The sequence below is a fragment of the Ursus americanus genome, chromosome 2, assembly GCF_024610735.1.
Source record: "Ursus americanus isolate L20-20 chromosome 2, mUrsAme1.1.p, whole genome shotgun sequence".
NCBI lineage: Eukaryota > Metazoa > Chordata > Mammalia > Carnivora > Ursidae > Ursus > Ursus americanus.
In genome coordinates, this window is record NC_142128.1 from 3,352,401 (window position 1) to 3,368,885 (window position 16,485).

Below are 16,485 nucleotides of genomic sequence, written 5' to 3' on the forward strand. Positions count from 1 at the left end.
GCTGAGAGTCACGTTGGGGTTGGGGTGGAATCCTGGCTTGGGACCTCCTGGCCGCCGAGGTGTTGAGTAGGGAGGAAGGGCCTGCAGGCTGCAGTCTTGGGCTCCGGGGAGGCCTGGGACGTCTCCCGAGCCATGTGTGTGCATAGCCGGTGTCTGCCCGCTACGGATGCTGGGAGAGCGTGTGCCAGCAGGTGGTTCCGATGTCTCCTTGCCCTATGGGCATGTATTCTCACACTGGGAAGAAAAAACCCATTCAGCTCCTCCTACCCAGGAATCCGGCGTGCGCATAGACAGGGCCCCAGCCCCGGGCCTACGTGCTTAGCCTGCTTCTAGTACAAAGTCAGACTCTGTTTCTTTGAGGAGGGTTGCTATCTCTTCATCACCAGGAACTATATTCAGATGGCTTAACGCACGGACGCCGGGTCACACCTCATTCTTGAGGTTTTAAAAATGTTGTGTTTGCTCATGTTCTTATAGGTAACGTCTGTGTCTGCCAGTGTGGCCTCTGTGTTTAATTGTGAAGATCAGTTTGTCTTTGCAAAATATCTTTCCTCTTTTTTTTTCTCTAGTTTAGGAATACGCATATGTTAATGACACTGGTTGGTTGCTTTTTGTTCTGGGCACAGACTGACCATCTTCCACAGGCTCAGGGGAAGAAGGGGTCGCCACCAAAGCCCCTGGCTGACCCCAGTCCTACGCGAGGCTTGCTTCGGCCTCTGTCTATTGAGCACATCCCAGCACGGCAACACTGCCGGGAGAGAGCGGCTGGCTTCCACCCAAGCTTTGATCTGTCCTGCGCACCGCTTTAAATTTGCTGAATGGGCATCTCTATTCCCGCAGTCCGCTGCAAATCCTGACAACATAAAAATAATAACACGACCCATAACAGCCGGAGGGGGACATACTGAGGTTAGAGGTGCTTTAAGAGCATTGATTTACATAACTTTCATAGCAGCGGGTGAGTGTCAGAGAGAAGTTCGGAGTTAATAGCTCAGATAACAGAGTTAAACGCACAGACCAGAAGAGAGAGAAAAGCAGTACTGTAAGCAGTCAGCAGTTTGTGACCGACAAGCCAGAGGAGGAAGTACGCTGACTTCACCCCCATTCCCAGGGACGAGTCCGTGGTGCTGTAGGAAGAATTGGGGACTGAGTACCTTGTGGAAATCATGGCCGTCGGGGGTGAGGACGTCGTGACTCTCAGGAGTGAATATGAGAAGAGCCACAAACAGATGGTGAGACGCGGGAAGGACCAGACATGTGACAGAGCAAATGCCGACCCAGAGGAGCTGCCAAGGAGAGCCCAGTGCGGGGCAGGATGCGTGCACACCCAGGCAAAGACGAGCGTCTCTTCACAGATGCCTTAGCGGCTCTGTGCTCTCCGGTGCTCCCCAGAAAGACGGACAAGAAGCTGGCAGAGCAGACCTGGCAGGCACGGCTCAGTACAGAGCACACAGCACACAGCAAATGGGACAGGCCTGGCAGGGCCAGGGCATTCCTCCCACGTCTAGATACCTGTCCCCAGCTCCGAAGGGACCAAGCCGGAGCCTGACCTGTGTTTGTCTGGGTCCTGCCCGCGGGCTGCCGCTGCCTGGCGCTCACCACCGTTCCCCAGAGCTGCCAGACTCAGCAGGTGCCTGGGTGAGGACCAGAGGCCATGGGGATGAAATTCCCTGGAGGCTGCATGACAACGGATGTCCAGAGTGGCTGGCGGCTGGTGGAGTGACTGGTGGGGATGCTGTGTCCTGCAGCCACAGAGGGCGGAGAACTGCCTTTTTCTGTAATGACGTTACAACCCAGAGTGAGTGTGCGTGAGTGTGTGAGTGCACTGGGGCCCTGCGCACCTCCCCTCCCCTCCCCTCCCAGTAGGCCAACGCCCTCCCCATGAGCCACTCCCTGCTGTGCTGCCCCCTCACACAGCCTAACAGACGGAGACCCAGAGCGGGCCCGCCACTTGTTCGCAGTCACACAGCAGAGACTTCCCAGAGCCTGGATCGCAACCCCGGGAGGTGCGTTCCAGAGCATGGGCCTGCCACACCCCAGATGCTGTTCTCCCTTGAAAACACACTCGTGCTGCAGGCACGCAGGACGCGTGGTCTCCAGGAGCCAGGATTTGGCAAGGAGACTCTCCCTTTGCTGGACGATTGGGGCGGATGTTCTCTCTTCACAGGAACAGTATGACTCGGTAGAAAGTGAGACAGACTCAGGGTTCCCGACCCCGTTCTGCTGGTTACTTTCTGTGTGACCTCAGGCAGACCACTTACCCTCTCTGAGCTGTATGGCTTCATGGCCACGTGAGGACACGTAGCTTCTTATCGTGGCCATTGTGGGGGCACAGGGAGCCAGGAGGTCAGCAGGAGAGCCCCATGCGGTGGCTGTGGTGACCACGGCGTCCTCACCCTCAGGAGGCGAGGTGCCCAGGAGTCTCTGAAGGCTCAGGACCAGCTTCCCATGGCACCGAACCCCAGGCACCCCACTTACAACAGGTGAGGGAAAGAAGGGTGGGAGGAGGGTACAGAGAAGCTCGGCCCGGCTTCTCTGGGCTGCTGGTCATTGGTCCCTGAATGGGGAAGGACACGTGTCTAGCAGGACACCCTGGCCAGAGGCTGGAGGCCAGCTGAGCTGCCCCTGGTAGCCTGGGGACAGCTGGTCGTCGTGGGGAGAAGGAACCATCGGAGGCAAAGCAGCATCCTAGCAATCACACGGAGTCCTGCAAACACGAGGCCTGTGGACTGGGCAGGGAGTGCCGGACCCCCCCCGCCCCATCTGTGTTGTGATGGTGGTGACCAGCAGTTGTCAGGGGCTTGACGCTGATCACGTGGAATCCTCCCCGCCCCGCGGCCTCACATATGGCCAGCTGGGAGAGGCTTGTCATGTGGTTGGACAGATGACGAAGTGCGGGAGCGGGGCAGATGCCTGTAAGCCCAGTCGCCAGCGGAGCCGAAGAAGGTGCGAGAAGGACAACAAAGGAGCGGGGTCGTCTCACCCAGAGAGGCGGGTGGATGGCATGGAATTCCTGAGGCCTTGTCTCTGGGCGGCCATCCCACCCCTAGACCAGCAGAGGCCGAGCTGGTGGAGGACAGAGTTTGGCTCTGCTGGCCTGCCCTCCCCCCGCCCTGGGAGGTCCCTGTTTAACCCCAGCAGGTTGGCTGTCATCCGTGTTTGTGGATGCCACCGCACCCCACCATCTCTGGCTTTAATCAGGGCAGGAGTACAGCTGTCTGCACCCGCGAGGAGGCCGCGCCTGCTGGGTCCCGGGCTGGGCTGACTGTTGGGATTGCCTCTTCAGACGCGGGCGGGGGGCGGCGTCGGCGCAGGCTGGTCGGGAGGCTCGGTCATTAATAACGTCTGATCAACCATAATCCCTTGATAATCAAGGAACTTCAAGAGCCGTTCAGAGCCGCGGAAGCCCCCCAGAACTCATGACATGCACCCCGCTGCCTCCTCAGCAGGAGAGGGGGGATTATTTGCAGGGGAGCCCCCAGCTCGGGGGCCATGCTGGGGTTTCCTGGGGGGTGGGCACAGAGGAGGGGCCAACAGCAGGATACAGAGCCACGCCAGCACCAGCTGCCAATCCCAAAGCTGGGATCTGCGGGCAGACGGGGAGGATGACCGAGGAGAAGGACATGTAACCATGGGAGAAGGGTGCACTTGAAGGAACAGTCTAGAAGGAGGCACTGCCCTTGGCCCTGCAAGGGGAAGGGCAGGTAGCGGGAGGGGTGAGGAGGGACAGAAAAAGCAGGGAGCGCTGGGCTTGCCCCTCAGGAGGGATTCCCACCACGTCCTCTCTGCTTCAGCAGCCACAGGGAAGATGAAACTGTTTCCACATCTTGGTGGTGGGAAGGATGAAGGGGAATGAGGGTCATGGAGACCCAGTGCTCAGGGGTTCCATCCGTTACTACAGCTGTGCCCCCTCTCAGATCCCGGCCAAGGAGGAAGGATATCAGGGAAACAAAGCAGAGTGTTGGGCAGGTGGCGGGAATGTGGGGTCCCTAGGGGGTAATGTGACTGACGCGTGGCCCTCCTGCCCCGCCCACAGGGTACCAGATCGCCTACCGCCTGGCCAGCAGCAGCCCCAACACGTTCACCACGGTGGAGGTGGGCGCCACAGTGAGGCAGTTCACAGCCACGGAGCTGGCCCCAGAGTCCGCATACATCTTCAGGCTGTCGGCCAAGACGAGGCAAGGCTGGGGGGAGCCGCTGGAGGCCACCGTCATCACCACTGAGAAGAGAGGTAAGACCCGAGGCCCAAGTCCACTGTCATGGTGCTACAGGGCCCGAATGGGAGCCGCACACTTGCTGGGTCCGCAGCTTCCCGGGTCAGGCCCTGCACCGAAGGGTGTCTACACAGCCCGACATTTACCAGACAGGCAGGAGTGTCCCTCTCTGCTCTCAGAGAGGTTGTGCAACTGGCCTGGGTGGCTGAGTCACCATGTTGGAGGGCAGCTCCCTGAAGCCAGGCACTTGGTCTCCGATGTTCAGAACCACGTGCCCAGCTGAGCAGCTGCTCAAAGAACACGTTTCCTACCAGGCGGTCCTAATGAGGTCTGTCCTCATGGACGCCGCTTCTGTTCAAGCACTGGCGACGTGCTTGTTGTACGTTGTCTTGGTTTATCCTCACCAGCGCCTGGGGAAGAAAGTGCTGTGAGCCCCCGTTCTACAGAAGAGGAAGTGGGGCCCCAGACAGTCAGTCATTTGCTGGGGACACAGCTGTGGTGCAGTGACGTGGACACCCTCCACAGACCCCCCAGGCCATCTCCTCCCACAGAAATCTCCATCTCTGCGAGCCCCTCATGTGCCCTCCAGCCTTGCTCTGGGATCTGCCTCAGCGGGCTCCCTCCCCAGGGCCACCCCAACTCCAGGTTCAGAGGTCAGAGCCAGGCCCAGAGGTCTCGGGGAAGAGGACGACAGGAAGGCACTTGCACACATGTGTGCTGGGACAGATGACCTGTCCTACCTCCCATCTGGGAGTCCCCAAGCACCAGGCTCTGGAGCTGTGTGACCTTAGGCAAGGCCCTTTTCCTCTGTGCCCTGGTGCCCACCTGGTGGCCTCTTGGGAAGCACCCGAGGGCCAGCAGGGTCCGCAGACCTCCAGGAGCAGAGCTGGTGCCATGGCCGCACTCAGAGGGTGAGCCAGGTCCCTGCGGCCTCTGTGATCACTCTGGGACAAGATCTAGAGCAGACAGTCTAAGGGCAGCATGAGTTGAACCCAGAGTGCTTGAAAAACAATCCGAAGGGCCGATCCGAAACCTACAAAAGGTAAAAGGCAGAGGAGGCTAGTGTGCACTGAGCCCTCGCCACATGCTGGCCACATGCTGGCCACGTTCCAGGCATTGCAGCCCGCTGCTCTCTCTAATTCCCACACAAACAGGCCAAGCAGGTGGGGAAGCTGATGCCCCACAAGGTGGAAGGGCCCACCGAGGTCCTGCAGCCACTCAGTGGCCACCCCCACTGGAACACCTGGCTGCCCAGGACAGGGCTGCTCAGCCCAGGCACACGGCTGACCCTTCCAATGGCCAACAGGGGGATGCTGACATCACCTGTCTGTGGCTTCGGGTCTTCCGGGGGCTCCACAACATCCAGGGGAAGGATGAACCCTTCAGCCCGTTGTGAGTCCCCCAACCCCAACCACTGAGCCTCAATCCCCCATAGACGATGACAAAAGCACAGCCCCTACAACGACGCGGTTACCTCTACTGTTAACTGGAGGACAGAAACCTTGGAGTCACCGGAGATGCCAAAGTGTGAAGCAGATGGAGAGACAGCCATGCACACGTGGGCCCCTGGGTATCAGCACACAGCACTGCCCCACTTATGGCCCCTAGCACGGGGGGCCCCCAGAGGACAGGTGCCAGGAGAACCCCCTCCTGCCCTGGTCCTTAGGCTCCTCCTTGTCCAGGACATGCTTGGGGCCCTGAGTGCCTCTCCCAAAGTCTCTTGCCTTCTCCCTCAGAGTTGGGGCAGCCCCATAGGGAAATCCGGCACTTTCTAAGGCACAGGGAAAGACACAGGTTTGCTAAAGGTGTGACGTGACTTAAATCCAGTTGGAAGCATTAACACGAGTGTCCTTCTGAGGCACCCTGGTCTGGTCCACAGCAGGCTGCCGCTGATGGGGCTGGGGGGATGCACGCCCAGACCCCGGCCCACGTCCCAACCACCAGCATCACCTGCCTGGGACCCATAGAGCTTAGGGGATTTCCGCCAGGGCCCGCAGACCCCCCAGCAGTATGCCCAGGAGGGTGGTCCTGACGGCTGGCGAGGGGATGCAAGCCTACTGCTCCCGGTGAGGAGGAATGAGGAGGAACCGGGCAGCCCAAGCGTGTGCTCTCGGAGGAGCACCAGCCACGTCAGGGGGAAGGGCTCCTCCCACCATCACCCCAGGGCCGGCCAGCCGTCGCTGCTTTATTACCCACCACACATTCTCAACAGGATCGATAATCATCATGATAAACAATTAAACAATTATTCCTCCCTCTGTGGAGTTTCTCTGCTGCAATCGATGGGGCGAGGAGATGCACGACGGGAACGATCCACGCTCAGGAGCCAGGTCCCGGCCCCCGGCCCCCGGCGCCCTGCACTCCCAGTCACCAGCGCTGTGGGCACAGAGCGGCCGTGACAGCCCCCGGAGGAGCTGAGTGGGATGCCGTCCATGGTTCAGGCTCGGGTTGGCTTCCAGGGAAGGGAAGTCAGCACAACAAATGCACTGAGCCCGAGCCCGGAGGGAGAGTCCACAGGGCCTGGGGTGTCACTCAGAGATGCCCGTAGGGACGTGTGGTCGTCGGGGAGCACATGTGGGCTCACCCCCCTGTCTGTCTCTGCACTGAGAGCAGCGCCCCGGAGGCAAGCCGGGATCTCTAGTCAGATCCAGGCTGGGGCAGGTCCGGAGTCGGCCGTGGAACCAGGAATCAGCTCCCTGTTCTCTGCCCTCCCTGCCTGTGACCTCCGTGGAGCCTTTCTGGAGAAGCAGTCCCTCACGTGTCCCTGGTATGTTCTCTTTTGGTTGCAGAGCGGCCAGCTCCCCCCAGAGAGCTGCTGGTGCCGCAGGCAGAAGTGACCGCGCGCAGCCTCCGGCTCCAGTGGGTCCCGGGCAGCGACGGGGCCTCCCCCATCCGCTACTTCACCGTGCAGGTGCGAGAGCTGCCCCGGGGAGAGTGGCAGACCTACTCCTCGTCCGTCAGCCATGAGGCCACAGCCTGTGCTGTCGAAAGGTACCCAGCGCCAGGCACACCCTCCCCGGGGGATGGAGCATGGAGTCTGGGGGGGCCAGAGATGCATCCAGACAGCTCGTGTCTCCTCCTAGTGCACACTCCCTGTACCAGGAACCAGGACTTCCACCTCCGGGAGCCCACTCTGGCCTCTGCCCTGGGTCTGTCCTTCAGGGCACGCCCTGTGTGGGTGGTGTGCACACCCCAGGTCCCAGGGATGGATGAGGCACAGATGACAGGGCCAGAGAGCCTGGAAGTGTGGGCTCCAGCACCCTATCCCCTGAGAGGCACAGGTGGAGGAGGGGGAGCATGGGGAAAGGGTGTCGGGGGCTGAGAGAGTCGTGCCTTCTCTTTGTGCTCTGTCTCCTAGTCAGTGAGGCAGATGGCTCCCGCTCCTGCTGTCATCCGCTAGTGATGGCTGATCAGGGAAGTGGGAGGGGCCTCCCCACTGCACCATGAGAACCCAGCATTTATCCAGTTACTGAGCGAACCATCAGGCAAAGGCAGAGGGGAGCAGTGCCGGCCACCACAGCTCACCTCTTGGCACCTACAGCCTCATTTGGGCCCCTTCTCATGTTCCCACCCCTCTCTATGGTGAGGGACCAGGGCACTCCCCCCTCTACAGTGCTATGGTGGGGAGATGAGGGCACCCCCTCTATGGTGGGAGACCAGGGTAACTCCCTCTGCATTGGGGGAGGAGGGCACCCCCCTCTACCGTGGGGGATGAGGGCACCCCCCACTATAGTTGGAGACCAGGGCACCCCCCTCTACAATGGGGACAAGAGCACCCCCCTACAGTGGGGACAAGGACACTCCCCTCTACAGTGGGGAACCAGGGCTATGTAACCATCTAGGTGAGGGTTCTCAGCAGTGACCTCAGGCCCTGCACCCCCACCTGGGGGGCCCAGGCTGTGCAGACTCACCACCCTGCAGAAGCCCCCTGGGTCTGTCCAGTGGGCAGGCCTGTCCAGGGAGCCAGCCCGGCGTCGTCCCTGTCCTCCTTCTCTGGCCCTGACTGTGGTTACTTTCCATGAAGCTCACATCAGGCTGTGAGGGGGCCACGAGGGAGCGTGTTCTACAGGCGCCGAGGGTTCCAGGACCCTGGCCAGCACCTCTCGTGGGAAGGGTGGACGAGGGCCTAGACCCCATTTCCCGGGCTGGCCAACATTCCTCTTTCAGACAGAACACCACGTACTCATTGCCCCCTATTCTGGGCACCGTGCTGAGAAAACTCACACATTTCTCACTGAACCCGCATGATGGCCCAGTGGGGGAGATCATCGTCCCCAGTCTACAGAGGAGGGCAGGTCGGAAAGTCATATTCGCCTGCAGCCCCAGCACCTCCCACAGGGGTCCTGACCAAGGTCACCTGGCTCAGCTCCTGCAGGAGGCTGAACCTGAGCCCAGGGAAAGGAGCAGCCAGGGCGGGGTGCCAGAGTGGAGGCTTCTGCAGCCTCCATCCTCAGACACAGACACCCCACCCCCAGCACAGTTCAGGCTGTGGGGGAGGGGCGGGGGCTGACATGCGGCTCTGTCACTGCCTCTGGCATGCGGCAACAGCAAGGTTTAGAGAAAAAAGGAGCGCCCCCTGCCCCGGGTTTGAGGTGTAAGCATGTGACCGAGGTGACGTGTGACACACACATGGGTGTGGTCAGCACTGGGGCATCACGGGAAGGCAGACTTTGAGGCCACAACTGCCCAGGCTCATGTCAGCTTCTGGCCACCTGCATAGTGGGTGGTCTTGGACGGCTCCTCAGCACTCACCCTCCGGCTTGTTGCACAGTCTGGGACCATGCAGGGCCTGGCGGCACCAGGCCGGGGGCAGTGGCGGCCACCCTACACTGCCCACCCAGGAGGCACGGCTGCGTGTTGAGCGTGCGTCCTCTAAGCACATCGGTGGGCGGCCCCAAGCAGGTGGCACGGATGTCCCGGCATCTCCGTCATGGCTCCCAGACCTAATGCCCCCTGTGGGGAAGGCCTTCAGAGCAGGTTACAGTCCAAGAAGGAAGGCAGCTCGTCGCTTACAGCTCTAGCTCCCTGGGGCCCAAACGATACTCCGTGCCCAGTGACCCCCTCATCACACGCTCCCGGGGGTGCCAGCTGCGTCTGAAAGCCGAGGGCGAACAGTCCCCGGGCACAAGGGCTGTTTCCAGTAGGGCCAGAGGCACCACCTGGACTCCTACTTGAAGGGGCAACAGTAGCTCAGATGTGTGCGGTGGTGAGTTGGTGTTTAGAAAACTGGCTACGGCTCCATCTTTCCTTACGCTCCTCACGGTAGGAGAAGGAGACTGGAATGGCATCTGGGCGATGCCCACCTCTGTGACCTGGTCTGGGGGCTCCGGGTGCGAAAGCTCCCGTGGGCTCTTCCTGGTCGTGGTTACAATCACTGTCGCTGTCCTTTCTGTTGCCACTCTGACACTAGACAGCATTGCATCCTTTTCAGCACTTTCCGTGCGCTGCTCCAGACGCGGTCCGCAGCGGGCCTGCAGACCAGACCTCACGGATGAGGAGGTAGAGGCAGAGACGTCCTCAGTTGTGAGCGTGCTCCTCCAGAGGGAAACCGAGTCCCTCAGAGCCCCTAGCTCTGACATTCGCTGGGCCTGTGCCTCGAAGCCTCACGGCTGCAGACCACACAGCTCATTTATGAGAGTCGGTGTGTTATCACCTCAGCTACCCGTTGGCCCATCGGTGGCCACGGGGCCGGGGCAGGTCTTCCATGTAAGCTTGCCAAGCCTGGCTTCCTCATCTGTGAAAGATGGAGATGGACGGACACCCCGCCTCTCCTCTCAGCTCTGAGACCCCAAGGTTTGCCTCCGTAGCGGACGGCAGGGACCCGGCAGCCAACTCAGAAGGCAAGCCGCAGCAGCCCCGCTCTGTCCTCCCAGCTTTCTGCCAGCACTCCTCTCACCCTTTGAACGCCGGCCACACTGCCCAAGCGGCCCCACTCTCAGCCCCCAGAGGAGATCACCCCTAGCTGCTGGCACCACCCCATCCAGAGCCCAGAACCCCCCCGCACAGCCCCAAGGGTCAGGGGGCATGGCCCGGCGTGCCCAGATGGCTTCATAAACCACACTCTGTTGCACTGGGTGCCTAGCTTAATTAGAATGTGCTTGTGGCTGAAAATAACATCCCCCCTTTGTGTAACCATCTGAAAGAGAGGGGAAAATAAACTCCAATGGCCTTTTCTGTCCTGGGGCCTCCTGAGATAAAACAGACAATTATGAGCAGGGTACTTCACATTGGAAGGGGAGGGTCCCTGTTTGCTGCCAAACAGTCTGATTTGGTATGGGAGACGCCGTGGCCAGTCCACTCCAGGGCCCCCTCTGCCCGTCAGCAGACACACGCCACGGGCCGAGTTTCCAGGAAAGCCGCACTTTTTTTGCCCGCCGCCATGGCGTGGCCTCCCTCCTGTTCCAATAGCTTCAGAGCTACTTTATCTTTTCCTTTCTCGACGTTCTTTTTACATTTTACTTTTGCCAATTGCATGCTATCTGCTAATGACCAGAAAACGTAAAAGTTTAAACCAAAGTTCAACGCAAAAGTTTCACCATCTGCATCGTCGAGCGGCTGTCCCCACATCTAAAGGGTGTGGGTCTGGGGCAGGAGGGCAGGCACCAGCTTGAGGGACATATCGGGGCTGCATCCCACAGACATGCAGTACAGTCGAGGAGGAGAAGGCCCCTGAGCCCAGAGCCAGACAGACATTCTGGGTGTCACTAGGATGGGACTGCAGCAGTGTGAGCTCAGGTCACATATACACCGATAACAGGTCCTGCTCGTCCTCTGAGCATCCCCAGGGTGACACTATGGACCCAACCAGGAGGGCCGAAAGGGGATTACCGTGTGAACCTAGAGGGATTCAGTTCAAGTCAGGATGCCGGCCCCATCTCCACTGGGTTCTTTCTTTTCTTCTTCTGTGTCATCTTTAAAAATAAAGCCATGTGAAAAGTCAGGTCAGTTTGGCCAAGGATATTATGCATGGGTTCGATAGTCTTTGCTCTTTGTGATGCAAATCACGAGTTCTTAATAGATGTTTTCAGTATCTTAAAGGTGAGTGAATAAATACATAAAGGAAGCCTAGGTAGCTTCTAAAAGGATCAGGACTCAGGCTTCATTATCATAACCAAACCGGGTGAATGAACATGGGGAGCGCCTTCTGTCTATGAGACTCTGCTTCCAGCTCCGTGGGGGGAACAGGGACAGGAAGCCGAGTCCGTGCCCCCACCCCCACCCAAATACTTTGGCCGTGGAGCCAAACGCAGACAAGAGGGCAGGCAGGGCACTCAGGTCAAGAACAAGCTTGCTTTCTAAGTGTGCTTGCATCCTGCAAGCGCGGACGGTGAGGGTCCTGTGCCCCCAGACAGCTGGGGGACGTTTACCTAAATCCAGCCAGTCTCCAACTTCAGATGGCAGAAAATTGGCACATAAGGATGCTGAGTGGGAAGAGGCCAAGGGAGGCTGCGCGTGGTGGATGCATCTGGGGACAGCGAGGTCGCTGTGGGCAGGGGCAGGGGGCAGCCTTTGGGAAGATGAGAAAGAGGAGGTGACGCTTAGAAATTGCCTTCTCTATGAGGGGGTCCTGTGACTGTCACAGTGGCCCTGGGAGCAGTGGGTCCCAGTACCGCCGTTCTCACAGATGAATAAAGGGAGCCTCAGAGAAGTTCAAGGACTGGCCCAGGCTGGGGGGGCAGGACCAGACTCTGGATTCTGGTTGGGCCGACCCCAAGGTGGACCTGGACGAGTGAACAGGGAGCAGAATTGGGGGAAATGCGAGGGGTTGAGGAAGAGTGTCCAGGGTGGTTTGTGCCTTTCTTCACGGGTCACCACCCCCCTCAGGGGGGAGCACGGCAGGAGCACGGGGGTGGGTGGAGGCCGGTTCAAGACTGGGAGGTAGACCAGGGGTCCGAAGGACAGGCTACTCAGGGATGAGGAGGAGGGGCTGAGTGAGCTTGCAGACCATGCGGCTGAGCCCAAGGACAGGAGAGACTACACGAGGGGACTGTTGTCACCTCCCGTCGGGCTCCCCTCCCATCGGGCTCCCTTCGTTGCCGCCGAGTTTCTCTTGGCCTGTTTTTAGGGCATCTGGTGGGCTTCTTACTCTGAGGTAAGGGTGAGCTCCTGCAGCTCAGCCTGTGTGCCCTGCGCCCCCCCCCCCAACCAGACAGCTAACAGTCCTGTGAATGTTGCGGACCCAGGAACGGGCCTAATGCTGGGAACTCTGCTTCCTGCTCTCCATGCACCCTCCCCCAACCTCAGACCCGGAGGGGCCTCCTCCAGCCTGGAGCGTACCTCACCCCTGCTGTGTGCCCCGGGTGGGAACGGAGGAGCTGGCTCTGGCCTCAAATTCTGAAAGCTTAGAGAGCAGAGAGGTACTAAACACGTAGGGATCAGTGACGTGTCCAACACGTGTCCTAAATGCAACGTGCTAAGTGAACGTAAGCACTAAATTCAAGGACGAGGACGTTTCCCGCACAGGGACACATGCCAGATGCCATGCATCCTCTCATTCACCCCTCCCAAGTCCCACCCCCATTCCTCCCTCCCTGCCTTCCTCCCTGCCTTCCTCCCTCCTTCCCTCCCTCCCTTCCTCCCTCCCTTACTTCCTCCCTCCCTCTCTTCCTTCCCCCCTTCCTCCCTTCCTTCACAGATACTCCACCGAGCACCTCCTGGGCCCTGGCCTTGTTCCTGGCACTCTGGGCACGGCAGTAAACAAGGCCGCCTCGATCCGTGTCCCTGTGGGGAAGGCAGGTTACTTACAAATCATGGTGGGGTTGGTGAGGGGACAGAAGGGCCGAGAGGACAGCGTGCAGGGCATGGGCTCTTCCTGGAGCCACTTGAGCTGAGGCCCGAGGGTCCTGATGGTAAGAATAGCCGGGATTCCGTGAGCACCCGTGTGTGCCAGAGTCTCTTCCAAGTGCTTCTCCTGAATGCGATCCGCACAAGCGCCTCACGATCTCGGTGCTCCCGTCAGCCCAGGTGAGGACCTGCCCGAGGTTACATGGGGATTATATTGAAGGCAGTTTGGCTCTGAAGTGTGCGCCCCTGGCAACCGCCCTCTAATCTGAGAAGGAGACGCTAATGCAAATGCGGGGCCTCAGGTGGTTGAGGCAGGAACCAAAGGAGAAAACCATGTGGTTGTCACCAGAATTAGATAAAATAGCTCCTAGGAAGCTAGGAACAGAAGGGAAATTATTTGTTTTAACTTAATAAAGAATAGCTCCCCCAGAAACCAGAAGCAAAGATCATTGTTAAGGGTAGAACTTTGGAAGCACCCCCAGGACAACCAGGGCCACAGCAAGGTCACCCAGCACGGCTTCTCCCGCTGTGGAACAGGGGTACAGAGAGGCCAGGGGACAGGCCCTCGGTCGCCGACCAGCTGTGGCAGGGCAAGCTGGCGTGGTGGAGGGCTTGAGGGAAGAGCATCCTTCGAGGGGCCGGCCGACAGAGAACCACTGTAATCCCATTTTAGGCAGGAGGGCATACGAAAACACAGAGGAAGATTCTTCCGATCCTGTGTCCAAAGATGATTATCAGTCTTTGAAAACGCAGAATCCTTCCTCTAGGCAAAAGATTACCCAGACCCCCCTTGCAAACCAGATGGATGTGGGGCTGCTGTTGGCTGACTGGGGGGGGGGGTGCATGGGAACCCCCTGCTCTCCTAGAGGACCCCTCAGAGCCTCCGGGATTCCACGGTGCTCAGTTTGAAACCCATGAGTTTATAGTTTGGCCTGGGAGGGGGGACAGGGGACTGGCTTGGAGGCAGTGAGGTTTTCCCAGTGGTAGCTGAGGAAGCAGGCAGAGTCCAGAGGCACTCCTGGTCTCCTAGTCTGGGAGATGGACACGGACAGAGCCTCCTCCGAAACAGAGCTGCAGTCAGCGGGCAAGGGGTGGGGGGGTCTCCTCATCTGCTCCTTCAGAAGTAACGGCAAGGACGGCCAGAGGAGCAGGCTGCCCAGGGACCCGAGGAAGACCGGAGCTCATCTGCTCAGAAGTCTGTCCGGAGTCTGTGTTAGTCCAGAGCTCAGCACAGACCATCAACACAGACTGTGTCGATGGAGGGAGGGAGGGAGGCCTGAGCGGTGGCAGCGAGCCATGCTCCTGGAGCGTTAGTGCCCCTTAAATCCCTGTCAGCGGGTGAGCCGGGACGTTTCCCCCACGGACAGTTGGCATCACCTCGGTCTTAGGTACAGCGGAGAGGTTGCCTCAAAACAAGACCCTCTTCTAGTCCTGGCCAAGCCAAGGGCAAGGGATTTAATGGGACCGGGCCTCTATTTTCTCATCCCCACGAAGGGAATCATAATGAGTCCACCCCACAGAGCTGCTGTGCGGTGGACCCAGGCACTACCTGGCCGGGGCTTGGCACCAGGTCCAGCTGGGTACACGGCGGGGACAAGAGGCAGGCGGGGGTGGACCGTGGAGCCAGGCGGGCCCAGCCGGCGCGGACCTCCACAAAGGCGCGTTCGCAGGCGAGGGAGGAAGTGGTTAGGCGGGCCCTGGTTTCACGCTCTGAATCCTGTGAGGGCTGCAGTAATTAGCTCCTCCTGAGAAGTTCTAGTCCCTCAGAGAGCCGTGATTGGCTTTGCAGGAGAGGCTCTAATTACAGGAGGAGCCCTGAGTAAAACCTCCACCCCAGGCCAGGACATTCCGCACTCCCCTCCATCTGGAAAGCCCTCCGTCCCTGGGGGCAGGCTCAGAGACATCCCTCCCCAGGCAGGGCGGATTCCGGGTCCCCAAGTGAGCGCCTCTTCCTCCGGGCTGCTCCCTATGCTCGCCTCCCTATGGCAGGACAGAGGGAAGGGCTCAGGCCCTCAGGGCTCTTCTGTGTTTCAGGCTGAGGCCGTTCACCTCCTACAAGCTGCGCCTGAAAGCCACCAATGACATCGGGGACAGTGACTTCAGTGCAGAGACGGACGCGGTCACCACGCTGCAGGACGGTGAGCCAGCTGGGACCCAGGCGGGCATGCAGACACCAGCCCCTGCCCGGCTGCCGCCTTTGGATCCCGAGACATGGGCTCCCAGAGAGAGGCCCCGCTTTCATCCCAAGCCAGGAAGGGGTCACCCGGGGTGGGGGGGGGCGGTGGCTGGCGAGCAGTAGGATTCAATTAGCAGCAGACAGCTCGGAGCGCTCCATACAGCCTGTGGCCGTGAAGCCGACTTCAAGGGCTCGCAAGTGGAATGGGGGTTCCTTTGATCGGCTTCCAAACCCCTACGATCCATTAGCATCCTACAAGTTGAATAATTTATAGGGTCATTAAAAATAAATGTCGAAGGGTAGCTGGGTTTTGAGAGGTTTCCCCATTTTTCTCATTCTCAAACCGCTCTGCAGTTTTGCCATTTTGACAGAAGCACAGGGAAGTGATGGAGGTGAGATCCCCTCAAAGCTCCAGGTGGCTCTTACCCACGCTTTCCCACCTCAGAGGAGCAGACCCACAGATCCCTTGTGATTTCGGGTGCCGATCCTGCCAGGCCCAGTGGCAGGCCGACTTTTAGGATCGGAGGGTCATTCTTGCTTCACAGATGCTGGGGCCGGGATCCCGGGCTGCGAGTCTGAGCCCTCAGCTCACCCAACAGCTGGGTACTCATTTCCCACGTTTCCACCCTCCTCCTTTCTAACCTGGGAGCATGGCTTCACCAACATGGGGCCTCGGGCAAGCCGAGGGCCAGCAGAGGGGTTCAGGGGGACCCTTCCGGCTTCTCGGCCTCGTGCAGGATTCCTGGGCTGCACACCCAGGGCGCCCGTCGCGGGACAGGCCCCTCAAGTTGTCTTTGTAGCTCGTATTTTAATATTACATTTAAAACAACTGAGGTTCTGTTCAGGAGGAAGCACTAATTCTTAAAAGAAAGGGACAAACACAGTGAGCTGATTTTGTTGGTGAGTCTTTGAGGAAATGGCAAGCCGGCAAGCAGAACACCACAGACTCCCTTTGCCCTTACACGGTTCAGGCTCCGCCAGAACTGGCCTATTTGGAAAAAAAAAAAAAAACATTCAAGGGCCTCTCCAGGTTCCCAAAGGCCTGTCTTAGTCCTTTGATATTTAAATCCTTCCTTCTGATGCACCTATCCTGTTATCTTCCTCTTCTGAGATTTGCCATTTCTCTTCTCAGTTGACTGCACTGTGTTTGCACTGTATTGTCTCCAGGACCACAGATCCACTGAGATGGACAGACTCCGGGGCTTGGGGAGCCCTGGGCTGGGGGGTGGGGCAGTGGGGGGCTTTCAGTGTGTGAATGGTTTGCTGATAAAAATTTTCTCATTATGGTGGTTGGGATATTGAGACCCCACC

General features: G+C 59.2%; 1 protein-coding gene across 2 annotated transcripts in view; it reads left to right on the top strand.

The window, feature by feature from the left end:
• The window catches only part of SDK1 (sidekick cell adhesion molecule 1), an 875,077-nt gene that overhangs the window by 782,293 nt on the left and 76,299 nt on the right, over positions 1-16,485 (top strand). For both annotated transcript variants that reach the window (XM_045813352.2, XM_087866987.1), the window contains exons 29-31: positions 4,037-4,231; positions 7,004-7,205; positions 15,033-15,136. In XM_045813352.2, the coding sequence (XP_045669308.2) occupies positions 4,037-4,231; positions 7,004-7,205; positions 15,033-15,136 (501 nt within the window). The remainder of the gene's footprint in view (positions 1-4,036; positions 4,232-7,003; positions 7,206-15,032; positions 15,137-16,485) is intronic.